The 15,082-nt window shown below is 32.6% G+C and overlaps 1 protein-coding gene across 1 annotated transcript; it reads left to right on the top strand.

The window, feature by feature from the left end:
- Positions 1–8,245: 8,245 nt before the first annotated feature.
- On the top strand, positions 8,246–9,783 carry LOC117904994 (transcription factor MYB54-like). The gene is made up of 3 exons (XM_034817847.1): positions 8,246–8,670; positions 8,837–9,208; positions 9,316–9,783. Exons 1-3 carry the CDS (start codon positions 8,556–8,558, stop codon positions 9,492–9,494), a joined length of 666 nt encoding a protein of 221 aa, XP_034673738.1. The 5' UTR covers positions 8,246–8,555; the 3' UTR covers positions 9,495–9,783.
- Positions 9,784–15,082: the final 5,299 nt, after the last annotated feature.

Genomic DNA, 15,082 nt, shown 5'->3' with positions numbered 1-15,082 from the left:
ATAGGATTATATTACGAGTTATTTGATTAAAAGGTCATTAAAAACTCAATTTTAGAAATCTAACATTTCATCATTTTTTTTTTATTTCACGTTGATGAAAAATACCCTAAATTTTTATTTATTTATAAAAATAACAATTTCCTTAAAAATATACATGTAAATGCTTGAAATAATCGATGGTGTTTATGTAAAAATATGGGTTACTCTTTGAACAAAAACATGAAAGGGGTTAAATTAACAAATACAAGGATTATATTATTCATTTTAATCAATTAATCCTATATATTATCCATTTTTATTAACATTATTCACACCCCAACGGCTCATATTGGGTTTTTATAACCCAATTGAAAATTATTTTTTATTTTTTAAAAAAAATTGTTTTTTTATTTAGAAAATAAGAAAATAAAAGTAATGTGAAAAACATTTCCTTTTTTTCCTTTTTTCTTTTCCTATTTTTAAATGAAAATGCTTTTGAAATAGGACATGAAATTTTTTTATAAGATCAAGTTTGAAGCTTAAATTGTTAGGTAGTAGGCCAATAATGAATCTCTACTTAAATCGATTAATTTGATGGTGCCTCTAAAATCAATAGGTTTTTCTTTGAAGTGTTTGTAGTTGAAAGAAGAAAATCTTTTGATGTATAGGGGAATTGGGCTATCAACCAGCCCAACAGAGTAGACTTGATTGTGGGCTGGGCTTGAAACGAACAGACCTTCACTTGGGCAAGCTTTGGACTTAATGGACCCATTTTAAATGAAAATATCACAATCGGCTCGGCCCAGACTATGCCCCAAAAGTACAAGGTACCTATAAAATTTTATCAAACCGGCCCGAAAAAACTTGTCCAAATTTTCATGGGCCCGGCCCAAAATCAAGCCCCAAGTCTGGGTCAGCCTATGTTCTTTGTCAAAATTATTAGAACTAAACCTCGTTTTCATAACAATAATTTAAAGTTTAATTTAAAATTTATTTAGTGAAATAAAAATTGAAATTGAAATTTTACAAATGAATCATCAGATCAAAGGTTGGGACCAAATTTGGTGCCTGAGAGGCAGCCCTATGCCCATATGGTCAGGCTCTGACCTTAGATAAGGAAGAGAGGGTTCATCAGGACTTGGCCTGAATCCATCCCACTCTAGCCCAAAAAGCCCATCCAAGCTCAAACATGATATTGGAGCTTCAATCTTAGGTAAGTCATGGATCTAAAAGATTAAGGTGAAGAGTGTGATACAATCCAATACCTGTCTTTTGGCATATTGTAACATGGATAAACCAGAACAACCATCACTAGGGTTTACCATCTCTTCTTTATTAAGTACTGTGTTGCCTCCATGGCACCAAAGAGACTATGCCCATCTTCTCTATCTCTCCTTTTCCATCTTCTTACTGTGGACACATGATCAGTACTCCATATTGATCCATCAACTCCGATGATTGTACAGAATGGTGAGCCCTTTGTTAGGACAAAACATAGAAAATATGAACTATATATGATCTTTTATTAAAGCTACCGACCAAGGTTCTGAAAATAACCATAATCTGCATTAGAAAACACACTTTAATCAAGGTTAAAATACATTTGTGGTGTACTGTTTGCCTGAAAGATTAATGCATGGTTCATGTGTAGCGACCATGATCGATCATGGTTACGATGAAAGCCCGGCTTGATGTTCTTTTATGATAAAAAATCATGATAAAGAGTTACAGTAATTGATAGGATCATGATCAGTGAGGCAAAGGCTTATTGAAGGGGAAATTAAGTGCTCTCAAATTGCCTAGTCTCAGGAAGTATTAACAAAAAAACAAGTTCTTGAAATATAAATGATGCATCCTCCAACCAACTTATTTTCCTTCTTCTGGAAATACACCAAACATTCCTCCTCATTGCACTCTTGAAGGACTTAAACCCTAGTGACTGCCAAGTACAAATATTTAGGGTTCTAATGTATCATCATGAAGGAAACAACCCCAAAAAAGGGTACGGGCTCAGATAATGATTACGATTGAAGAACATTAAGCTATGTGAGGTATTTCTAGAAGCTTAATCAGTCCTTTTGAACTTCCTATTCTTTGGACCCATCAAGAACTTACAGTAACTACAATTTTTTTATGTCATCAAAATGGTACTTCAGTCATTGTAGCATTCCATTCTATGTTTGATATCATTGATCTTTGACTGCGGTAGATATTAAAATCAGCAGTGGCGGCGAACAAGAGTTCAATTGCAGACATCCCTTTGTCTACACGCATTCGCTGCATAATAAATTTATAGCTTTGTGGGACACCATGGCGCCTATGAAGATTAGAGTTCTAACATGGAACGATGCAATTGGTGGCTTTGCAAATGTCTGTCATTTTAGTTAGGGGTATTTAATTTCCTCACTGAATTTTGCCGCACTCTTGAGTAATGTTGAAGAATCATCTATTAGTCCTCAAAAGAGAGCTGTTATTGGGATGTATATGCTTTCCATCAGTAACAATGAAGGTGACAAAGAGTCACCATCATCTTGGACTTGCGAATGGTGAGAATCAATACTTGAGCCGAAAGAAATGATCTCTCAATGAATTCTCCTCGCTATTGATACAAATTCCTACTTATAGCACAAATGGAGAAATTCTATAAATTATATGGATCATGTATGGCTTTTTGATGGTTACAATTTTCTTTCTTAAAATTCTCATTAATGGTACCATAAGGCTAATTCAGATTGCTGAAACAATCACATAGAGTCTTTTCTATAAATTCCCATAACCCTGTATATCCTTAGGTGTATAAACATGAAGAAATGTCAAGTTTTTGGTAAAGAATGTAAAGGTGTTATATTCCATCAGGGTTAGTATAAGACTCCACTTAAAGGAATGTATGCCATGCCAACAAGGACATTTTACATCTTTGTCTTCTACCTAATACCCACAAGCCCAAAAGTGAGTTGCACTCAAAGGAGCATTGCAGTTCTATTTTCTTAATTCCCACAACCTCATAAAATGAATTGAGCTACTAGTTTATTCTAAAGGGCACAAGAAAGTGGTGGAAAATGTGGCCCATTGACTTTTCTAGAACAAGCAATAAGTATATGATCAAAATGATCAAATGATGACATAATAATGCCATACGAGAGAGAGAGAGAGGGAGAGGGAGAGAGAGAGAGAGAGAGAGATAGTTAGGTATGTTAGGTATAATCTCCATGGGCTGAGCTTAAGAAACAAAGTGTCCCTTCAGATGGTCTTGAGGTTGGCTTTTGGCAGTTTTACAGTTGAGAAGTTGAGATTACTTTCGGACCCAGAAACCGTTTATCCCAAAGTAGGTGACTGCAAGTCAAATCAGGTGATGCAAACCAACAGGCTTATGGCACTGATCAGATTTCTCGACATGCTAATTAAAGCAAAGGATATATGTATGTATAGGTATAACAGGCCAGGTTTCATAAACCAAGATTTCCAATATAATATGAGACATGTATGTATAACTTACATCATCTTCATTTTGATGATCGATCTCCTCATGCTGCTAGCATTGTTAGGTGGATTACTCCAACCTAAGTTTTGCAGCAGTTGGATTTCATAACAACAATCTCCAACCTCACAATCAAGAACTGTAAAAAAAATTCTCATGGGGGTTGTTTCAAGAACTCTAACTTGCACTAAGGGTAGATCTTTAGATCTTTAGAGTTAGAATTTCAATTCATTTCCTCATGCAATAACCCGACTAGACCGGCATTTCCTTGTAGGGCAGACTGCAGCATCAAGATAGTCATCACCATGACCATATGATCATAAGTGTAATTAAATTAATTAACATAGAGAGCAATGCATGCATCAATTTGAGGTTCCTAACTAACTCTTGGGGCACAGGGAAAAACAGTGGTGGATATTAGAAAAGTAGGTGAAGCTGTTGAGATTGAGGTCAAGAAATTAAAAAGTGGATTTGAACATGAAGCTGTTAGTTAGGCTCTTATCAGCAACTAGGGTTCACCATATTTTTCTTTATATATATATATATATATATATATGTATGTATGTATGTATGTATGTATTTATATGTATGTATATATGTATATATGTATATAGATATAGGTACAGAGACTTGTGGGGATGAGAAATAGAGGTTGTTCAATGTTGAAGAAAGGTTTGAGGCTGTAGTACAAGTGACAGTCACCTATATTATTCGCATGGGCTAGTCTTTTGGTTTGGAGTACAGTTGGTGGAAGAGAGATGGGAGATGGCTTTCGCTAGCTAATTTTCACAAGCTATTTCTCCAAACTTGGAGAATGGTAGGCCAACCGTCAATGGAACTTTCATTTCATTTCCTTACAAACATTATAACCAAAGATTAGTTTTTAGTTTTCAAAATATTATTCAAAATTGGTTTGTATCCATTTTTTATTTGGAGACATGCTTGACTTAATTAGTGAGATTAAAAAAATATATCTAAATGAAAAAAAAAAGCCTTGAATATTTTTGAATTATTTTAAGTACTAAGATGGGTGTTTCAGTTGATGAATGAATTTGTTGATTTTCCTTTTTAAGTATTCTTGGTATGAGAAAGATGAGTAGTTAGAATAAATATTTAGAGTCCATTTCATAATGATTCTCAAAAATGTTTTTAGTATAAAAAGTATTTTTTTTTTTAATTTGAAAAATCATTTATAGCCTTGAAAAATTACTTTTAATGTTTTATGAAATAATGTTTATTAGAAAATTTTAAATTTTCTAATTAATAGGTCTATATTTAGTAATATTTTGGAATAAAAATGTAAAATACTTATAAAAAATATATTCATTTTATTAGACCATCTTAGGTATAAATTTATAACATGATTTTAACTTAGTTCCACTAACTATATTTCTGTAAATAGATTAGAGAAAATCAATCCAATAAAAAGCCTAATTAGCATAAATTTTTTGATAGAATTGTTATTTCTTTTTGCCTTTCCCCTCTTTTGGAAATTGGACCTGTGTTTGTACCTATATAGTTAGTTATTTACAGTTACCCAATACATTGACTTTCAAGTTTCTTTCCCAAGAGGTTAAAGAGAGAAACTTTGAAGACATAAGCTTAGAAAAAAATTCATCATATGTGGAAAAATCTTTTGTTATACTACATGCCTATATGATGTAATTAATTAGTGGAAATTTGAATTAAAAATAATGAGCCTAGATGAGTATGAAGCGTAAAAGGTCAAAGGTAGGTGAAAATGTATACAAAACTTTCAAACATGACTTATATGAAGACCATAGAAGTGTAAGATATAGTTTGAAGAGGTAAAAACTAACTTTGACCATATAAATGTTTATACTTTCTTTAAATTTTAAAAACTTGGGAAATATAGAGCAAATGAAAAAGAAGGAAAATTTTAAATTAGAGGGGATGTGGGAAAATTTCAAAAGTGGTAGGAAGTTTCAATAAATATATGTTTATAATTAAAAATTAAAGGCCTATAAAATATAAAAAAATTTGCTCTAAACTTTAGAAAAGTGTTTATATCGTTTTTCAGGTATCTCAATTTATGGAATGTATCTAGTAAAGATGCAATTAATTACCTATAAAGCATTATGTTGGTCTACCTCGACATGATCATGATCATTTTAAAGATTAAGTAATTTTAGATTAACATCGTAATTAGCTGATTAACCTATAATGGGTAAATTAGAAATCAAACATACAAATGCGATGTCTAAACACATAGGAATATATGTGAAAAATCTTGTAGTGAGGCCAAAAACTTGTGTGGTCTTGGCTACTCGAAAACTCTTGTTCAAAATATCACATTACAACAAGTAGTTTTATTGAAAACAAATTTATAAGATTAGTTTCTAATCCACACGTTTCGACCTTTTTTTTCCGATTGATTTTTGATTCCTCAACTACTTGAAGTCACATTTAACAACTTGGAGTCCCACTAAGATTTGTAACTTTACGTCAATCGATCTTTAAATTCAACTACTATCAATTATTTGAAGTCTTATCGAATGATTCAGAATCCCATTAAAATTTGCAACTTTGTGGTATTGATATCCGAACTAACTTTAAATCACATAATCGTACGAATAAAAATAAATACCACAAACTAAAACTTTTATTGAATCTAAAAAATGGAAGAAATCCTCTCAATCTCATGTAAAAATCTTGAATTAATCAAAGCGAATTGAGAATATAAGAGGGAGAGATCTCCCTCAAAAGATCTGAAGGTCCTATATATAGCTAATAAGCATTGATGTGAAAAAAAAAAAAAAAATCCTAAATCATGGGAAAATCTAAATAAATAAATGAAAAACATTGTTTATGGATCCAAACCTCACTCAATCAAGAGTACTTTAAGCCATTGGGCAATTTGGATGTGATCTAAATGAAGATTTTGTGAAGTCAAACTGTTGACTACTAAAGGAATCAAACCACTGCAGCAGATTAAGGTTTGAGACCTACCACTCCCATAATGTGATTCAAACCCTTTGGACTATTTGATGTTATTAAAAACCTACTCTTTGTTGATAAGAAGGTGGAGAGCCTCTTTCAACCCAAAACTTGAACATAAAAAGTATACTATAAAATCTACAATGGAAATAGTTATAAGATTGCAAATTAATTAAAAACAAACTTAATTCCAAATAATAGGTGAGAAAAAATTAATTAATTTCCATATAAAAAGACTAATAGAACATTAACAAATTATGTTTCTGTTGTTTTGGATGAACAGCCTTCTTATTATAAATATTTCAAGCTACAAATAGACCATTCAACTAGACTTCACTCTCTGCAGTGGGGCATCTGTTGAACGTTACAGTTAAGCTGTTCACATCAAACTAATAATAATATTATTATTATTATTATTATTATTATTATTATTATTATTATTATTATTAAGAAGATATTCTGAAATAAAATATAAATTAATATTTTTTCTTCATTTAATTAGTGTGTTTAATGACACATAATTGGATAGGAGTTGTATCAGAAAAATTATTAAAAGGTGCCTCAAGTTTCTGCTGGGAAAAGATATAAACTGAACATTATTTAAAGTTTTATACTTAAATGATATTTTTGCCTTCACTTAATTTTTTTTCAGTTTTAGAAATTTAGTAACTTAAGTCTCTAGCAAAACTAATTGAGCATTCATGGTTTTAATGGTAATTAAACTTCCCCATTTCAGCAAATATGCCCATGTCTGCCTTTGACCTAAAATGTTGGTCTATACCTGCCATTGAATGACTTTTTTTTTCCTAATGAATAGAGAGAGAGGGGGGGGGGGGGGGGGGGGGGGGAGGGAGAGGGAGGGAGGGAGGGAGAGAGAGAGAGAGAGAGACTCAAATGGCTCTCCAAGCATATACACACATCCCTGATCACAAAGTTTCAACATTTACGCCACTAAGTTTACTAGAGAGTTGTCTCACCTAATCATCTTCAAAAGCCAATTTTTTTTTTCCTTGTAATTTTATCCTTTTTTGTCTTTGTTTTTGTCACAGCAACTATACACAAAAGTGCAAGACTGGATCTTTGACTTTAAAAAAAGAAGAGTTTAAATGTTGAATGTCATAGTCTCCACGTGCAATTATGAGGTTGTGAGTTAATTGTTAGTTAGGTCTGAAAGCTGATAAAAACCTAAAACAACCGCACCCATAACATCACTACAATATATAGTCTAACAAGAATACCAACCTCCCATTGTTTTTATATACCAATTTACAATGTAGCTTCCCTCTTTCAGACGGGTTTTGGATTAGGGTTAGAGCTCGGTTTTTCTAAACCAACAAGGAGATCCATGAATTAATATTATAAAAATGCTAAGATATCAAACTGGTACTATACCAAACTTTTAATACAAGTTATTGATATGTATAATCATATCTTGATCATTGAATACTAACACGAAAAAATTGTAATTGAGATTACAAAAATGAGATCAAATTAAAATAAAATTGGACATAAGTATAAATAAATATATAGAATCTAATTAAATGAAAGTATAAATTAACAAAAGATAATCGTTTTTGCTATAAGACAATTTCTAATTTATTATGACTTTTATGCCATGGAATGACCTTTAATATATAGTATATATTTTGCTACCCAAACTTCATACATGGAGTACTCAGTTTTGTTTTAATTATAATAAAGAAAAATACTAGGTGGGTTATAAGTAGAAGTTGTAGGTTAGAAACTTCAGAGGAGATGTTGAAAGCAGAACCAAATTCACCCCACCAAGCAACCCTCTCTCTCTCTCTCTCTCTCATATGGTACATAACTTACAAGGGTTTGTTAGCCTAGATGTTGCATCAATCGCTGGTGAAGGTCTGTCCAAACCCTCCCACTCTCTAACGGAAAACACTCTCTTCTCCTCCATATATTCTGTTGGGATCTGGTTTCTCCTCTTGTCCTGTGTTCCATCTTGAAATACTCAAAGCTCTAACACTGCTAATATCCTTTATTCCCTCTCTATGTATCTATTTGTTTAATTTAAAGCAAAGAATAGCACACCAACAAGGCAAAAACCCTTTGTTGAATTAGGGTTTCTACTGTATAGATCTTGGTCCATCCAATATCTGAATATTATCAGATGTGCACCAGAGGCCATTGGAGGCCAGCTGAGGATGAGAAGCTCCGGGAATTGGTGGAAAGGCATGGACCGCATAACTGGAACGCCATAGCTGAAAAGCTCCCTGGAAGATCAGGTGAACACCAAACTAATTAATGGCTTCTATAAATTCCTTTACTTTGTTATTATTATTATTGTTGTTGAAACTATTGCTAGGGTTTGGTTAGGTTAACTGAAAAATATACATGAGCTTGAAAAATATATATAAAGACTCACCAAAAACAAAATTGAAAATGAATCAGGGAAGAGCTGTAGGTTGAGATGGTTCAATCAGTTAGACCCCAGAATCAACCGAGCCCCGTTTACCGAAGAGGAAGAAGAACGGCTTCTCGCTTCTCACCGGATCCATGGGAACCGATGGGCTGTTATTGCCAGGCTTTTCCCCGGCCGGACTGATAACGCAGTGAAGAATCACTGGCATGTGATCATGGCACGGAGATGCAGGGAGAAATCAAAGTTTTATGCTAAGAGAGCCGCCCAATCTTGGATTAACGAGAGAAAGTCCATATCAAAACCAGATAGGCAGCAGATGATCGGCTGCGACACAAGAAACCTCTCTTCCTATGTCGAGAATTGCTATGAAAACATGATTCATTGTACAAAGATGCTTGAAGGTAATTTATAACTTTAGCAAAATGGACTAAAATTCAGTATTATATCAATTTCTTATGCTAGCTGCCGTTGATTTTACTATTCTTAAACTGTTTTCTCTGTACTGCAGATAGAACTCAACCGGTCGAGTTTTATGATTTTCTCAATGTGAATACTGACTCTAACAGAAGCGAAGTGATAGACCATGCAAGGAGAGATGATGAAGAGGTGGAACAGGAAGCCATGGATCATCAGAGCAAGGCTGGTGTTCCATTCATAGATTTTCTATCAGTTGGAAGCTCTTCTTGATGATGATGATGACATCCTCAAAGGATCACTTACCATACAATGAACGTTAAACCTAACTGATTAGGACCTTACTTTGAATTCACAATTACTGCATTCAAAGAGAGAATATATTTATGTAAGGAGGTGTATGTAGCATGGGGTTATATACTCAGATCATTAGAAGAAGATGAAGAAGAAGATATTGAAGAGGAACAAGAAGAAAGAAGAAAGAATTGTAAACAAAATGATCAGGTATGATAATGAAAATCACAGAAGTGCAGGATTTTGTAGAAATTCAAGCATTTCCATATAGTGCAGCTAGCACCTATCATTATACATGACAATTTTACGTGCCATTGTGCATTCATTTCTGTCTCTATGTATAAAAGCTAGCTTCACCTTCCCTTAAAGGTAGTCCTGTTAGAATATCAAGTTAATTTATTCGCATTTTCCAGCAAGTTTCCTATTTCTTTCTGGGAAAAAATTTGATGTTGGACTAGTAATTACAGATTTTGATGAGCTGGTGGTGTGATCGATGCAAAATCAAACAATTAATTATAATAACTATGTGTGCATGTGTGCAAATTAGTCTGAAAACCACAAGCCGATGGTTGAAGTGTATGCCCAAAAGGATTTTGATTGCCTGCATTTTCATGCCCCCATCAAGCAACTATACTTCTTGAATTTATAATTCTTTTCATTTGATCATGAATCATATTGTCACTCAGTGGTCTTACTAATTTCGGGTTCTAAGGTATGAAATTCTTGCCCTAATTCTTACATACCTATGTAACATAGAAATGCTTGAATGAAGTCCTTGAACCATAATTAACTAAAAGATGGTCAATTACTAGCTATGAAACTGCACCGGGAACCCAATATCTCATGAATGTAAATCGTTCACAGGTTTCATGATGGCATTGAGAAAAATAATTTCACAATCTGACATATTTTGAGACAACGAAACCATGATCTTGACAGGACTTTTAACAACCCAATACAATTGTCTCCTTGTTAATTGATCATAGAATACTTAAGTGGTGCCGAACTCATTCAATTTTTATCCGTCATTGATTAATTATGACCTTCCATAGTGTCATCCCAGTTGACTATAGCTCAACAAAATTTCAATCTGCTCCTTGATCTAACCAGTATCTGTCCCCCAAAATTTCTATGTTAATTATAACTACAAGGGAATCTCATCATTATTTTGAAGAAAAACATTGGGGTTCAATCTCTTTTGATAGAAACAACTTTGGGGTTCAATTCAGTTACAGGGGTTATGAATAATAAATTTTTTGGGTAATTAATTACAATAAAGGGAATATAAACATCCATCCATGATAACATACTATAATTTTGAAGGCTACTGTATGTTTGAAGGAGAAATAGAAGCTTGCAATGAAGGGAATTCTCCCTTGAAGAGATCTCCAAAATAAGGAATTATATTTATAGACATCTAGTAACATGTCTCTTGTAGCCTACACAAGGAAGAACTAGCACAACTACCAGGCCACATAGTGTAATTACCATCCCATGAGGAGAATGTTTATGGGCTGGCTAGACTTCTCTTTTTTGATGAAGATATTGGCCAGTTGTTTTAAGTGGTGGGAAAACAAATCAAATTTGGAGAGCACCAGACATAAACCTTTACTGAAAGGAATAATGGAGGGGAATTATATGAAGTTAAGCCATATCTTATCACACATAGAAAATCCATGGCAGTAGCAGTGAGCAGCTGAGGCTCATCAATATTCGTACTTCAGCACTAGGTCTAGAAACTGATAGTTGATAACTTCTCTCAAGTGCAAGGTGACAAGAACTCCAACCAAGAAAGAGGACAAAAATATTGGATTGTGAAATTTGAATCAGTTTTATTGTATTTAGCTCATGATGGTAGGGGTTGAGCTCCCTGCCAAGCACACGGGGATGGAGCTCTCACTTTCCGTGAGCTCGAGCTTCTATTATCTATTTAATCATTTTATATTTTAGGGTTTTTGTTTTTAAAATATTACAAAGTTTTTTTCAAGAGTTTTACCATTGTACTCCATTTTCTTTTGATTAGTAGATTGTTGAGTGTTGGTGCATTTTATGGACATATGAATCACATTCATCGTTAAATCACATTAAAATCTTTGTTTTTATTTTTATTTTTATGCTCTTGTATGTGAATGGTTTTGGTTAACAAAAATAAGTATAAAATTGTTGATAACTTCTCTCAACTACTCCTACTTTTTATTTTTAAAATAGAAAATAGTAATTTCTATATAAAAATGTACAAACTCTTGCATAAAAAAAAAAAAAAACATGAATAATCTATCTTATGTTGCTAAAATTATTTTCAAAACTCTAAATTTTGAAATAGTAAAATTTTTTTTAAAAATATTTCTTAAATCTTTTTTATCCATTTTAAAAATTATTATCTTTTTAATGTAAATCTTTAAAAATTCTTATTTCTGGTATAAAAACAGAAAACAAGAAGTTTAAAATATACCTAAGCTTCTTGTTTAATTTCAGTGCGTGCCTAAATTGGAAAATGGAGTTAGACAATTCAAGACAAAAGAAATCAATGAGATATTGAAGGGCCCGAACCTAGTTTGTTAATGAGGTGAGTTCATGTTCACGCTTAGGATCGAGTCACCAATGAGATCTACTCCATATATATTGTTGTCACTTGAATTGAAACATCAACATAGAGGAGAAAAAAGGCATAATATTTAAGTCTTGGAAAAAATTGAATCAAGACGGCTTAACCATAGCCATCAATATTGGAAGCCAACATACAATTAATAATGAATGTTAATTAAGCAAGCAACTAACAGCTGAATCCAATTTAGTATCTTTGGTAATTTAGCATGCTTATCGACTTATTTAATTTGAAATGTGCATGATTTAATAATATATGAAGTTGATCTTCACTGGGAAAAAGGAAAATGGAAAAAAGGAAAATGTTTTAGGTGTTTTTAGGGAATTTTATCACCTCTGTAATTGATTATTAGATTGTGATGATCCTTTGACATTGTATGAAACATTCATGACTTTTAAATACATCTAACCAATTTAAAGGTGTCAAGAGACATGAAATGTGAGAGCTCACCCTCCGTTTGACATCCAACCAAAGTGTGAATATTGTACGCTTTACACTCACAACCCTACAACTAGCCTTACAACTTTTAAAACTTGTCAAACCAGTTCAAAGGTATTACTTATAAAGATCAAGAGTTTTTCCTCCTTAGATAACTTGGGATTGATGATGTAGGACGTCACAACTCATTCTCCCATCTAGGCCAATATCCTCGACAATCCATTGCTTATGAAATGCAATTGACTTTATATATTTTTCTAAAGAAAATCAACTCTGATACCATATATCATAATAGCCCCTCAATGCTAAGCGAATATTATTTGCTTTTGGCCTACAACCTTTACAACTGTCCCCTTGCTTTAAAACGCATCCAACTAATTTACAAACTTCACCTCTTATAAATATCGAAAATTTATCTGAAAGGAGATATAACATATATTCTATTTTAACAATTAATTTGCTATAAGACAATAAATAAAGTTTTTAAAAGATACGCTAAATAAAACGTTCCCTTTCAACCTAACCATTTTAACAAGCTACCTGGATTTCACCCAAAAAAAAATGAAATATAATGATCTAGTGGGGAAAAAAAAAATAGAACTTTCTCATTTCCTCAAATCTAGTAGCAAAAAAGATAGAACCCAGATTAAAAACAAAAACTTGTTGAAATCCTCCTGTATATTACAATCAAATACTGTTTAAACCAAAAATTGAAAATTAGAGATTTGGTTTTAGACATCTTTGTCTCTGAGATTAGTAAATGTCCAATAATCATGAGCTTCGAATTGAAAATTAAAGATTCAGTGCAGAAGGGTGAAGGTTCCTAGCTAGGAGATAGAGTCTAATCAATGGGGAAAAAAAATGGTATCTTCAATTCTTTTGTTGGTGTATATATGATAACCTTCTGGTGTTTTGTAGAGTTGTAGAGCCATAGAGATTATCCCCTTCTCATCATTAGTGCGGAAGAATCCCTTGTATCAACTGTTCTTGTTATAGTTTATCTGTGATCCAATTAAGCACATCTATATATAACTTTAAGCAGATGTAAAAGGTAGCATATGTATAAATATTTACCCAAGCTTAATTGAAATTGAGGAATTTTAAAATTGCCTCTCTTCATAGTATCCCCACGATTAATTACATCTAGCCCATCTCCTTTATTCAAACAATCAATTACTTGATCCCTCTCAAAGTCCTCTAGAGTGCTATGATGACAAAAAGTACCTCATCTTCTCTCTCACTCATCTTGTATCAGTTAAGCATAGACACCGACTTAAACTAGCTTCTCTGGTGCCAACAAAGCCATGCCTTCTTTGTTGGTTTGAACTTTATAGTTCTTTCCCTCAACCACTAGATATTTCTCCCTAGTCAAGATGGCCAACCTGCAGCTGTTAATCCTTGGTATCAAACAGATCATCAAACTCTTGCTATTCTTATAACTGCATCAACTCTATCTGAACCATTAATGTCTCCATGCATGGCTGTTAGTGGTCGTCTCTCCGCCTCCAGAGAAATTTGGGCATATCTTGCACATTATCTTTCAAAGCAATCTGTTGTGAATGCTACCCATATTCGTTTCCATCTCCTTTTCATTACTAAGGTCCCAAATCTGATGCAGTAGCATAGTGATGCACGGCCTAGGGAAATCAAAGCCTGATTATAATTTATACCTAGTTGTTAATGACAATAGTACTCTTGAGACTAAGGTGGCGTTTGGCTTTTATCTTAATCCTAAATAAACTTTAGATGATTTGTTTTTATTTTTTATTTTTATTACTTTTTTTTTAAAAAATTAATTGAATACAAAAGGTTAAAATATACGATTTTTTAATAAATACTAAAAATAATTTTGTTCATTTCCTTATACAATCTCCGATTCAAGCTCGATCTCCTATATGTTCTCCTTCATTGCCATGGAATAATCCACACATCTTCAAGTTTTTCCATTGATAAAAGGCATGCTACTTCTTTTGATATGGTGCATTGTAATGTTTGGATGTCTCCAGCTTTCATCTGGTTCTAGTTTTCGTGCTGCCATATGCACCCAAACACATTTTCTGCCCTAACGACTTCAGTTATTTGGAGAGGGTGACCAATTCCTCCAACAAGATTAAACCAATATATATATATATATACAAAGCAAAATGGAGACTCAAAAATTTCCCAAAAACAATAAGAAAAGAAATTTAATAATAATAAAAATGATTTTTTTATATTTGGTTTTATTATAGGAAAAAAAAAAGAATTAATTAAAAATTTTTACTTTTTAAAATTATTTGATATTTATATAATAAAGAGAAAATAAATAAAATTAATTTGAATAAACATATAAAAATATTTTATTGATTTTAAATCTTTTTTTTTTTTTTTTTTTCACATTTTCTTCTTTATTTTCTTTCTCTCAAATTTTTCGAAAATCAAACACGGCCTTAATGATCAATGATAAGACATTATTTTTCCATCCTAGGCGACCTTGGGTATGAGAATCACCAAATACTAGTTCATGAGTCAAATATCCTGCTTA

This window comes from Vitis riparia, chromosome 17 (genome assembly GCF_004353265.1).
Source record: "Vitis riparia cultivar Riparia Gloire de Montpellier isolate 1030 chromosome 17, EGFV_Vit.rip_1.0, whole genome shotgun sequence".
Lineage (NCBI taxonomy): Eukaryota > Viridiplantae > Streptophyta > Magnoliopsida > Vitales > Vitaceae > Vitis > Vitis riparia.
Note: the sequence above shows the minus strand (reverse complement) of the source record. Positions and strands in the feature narration are given on the sequence as shown.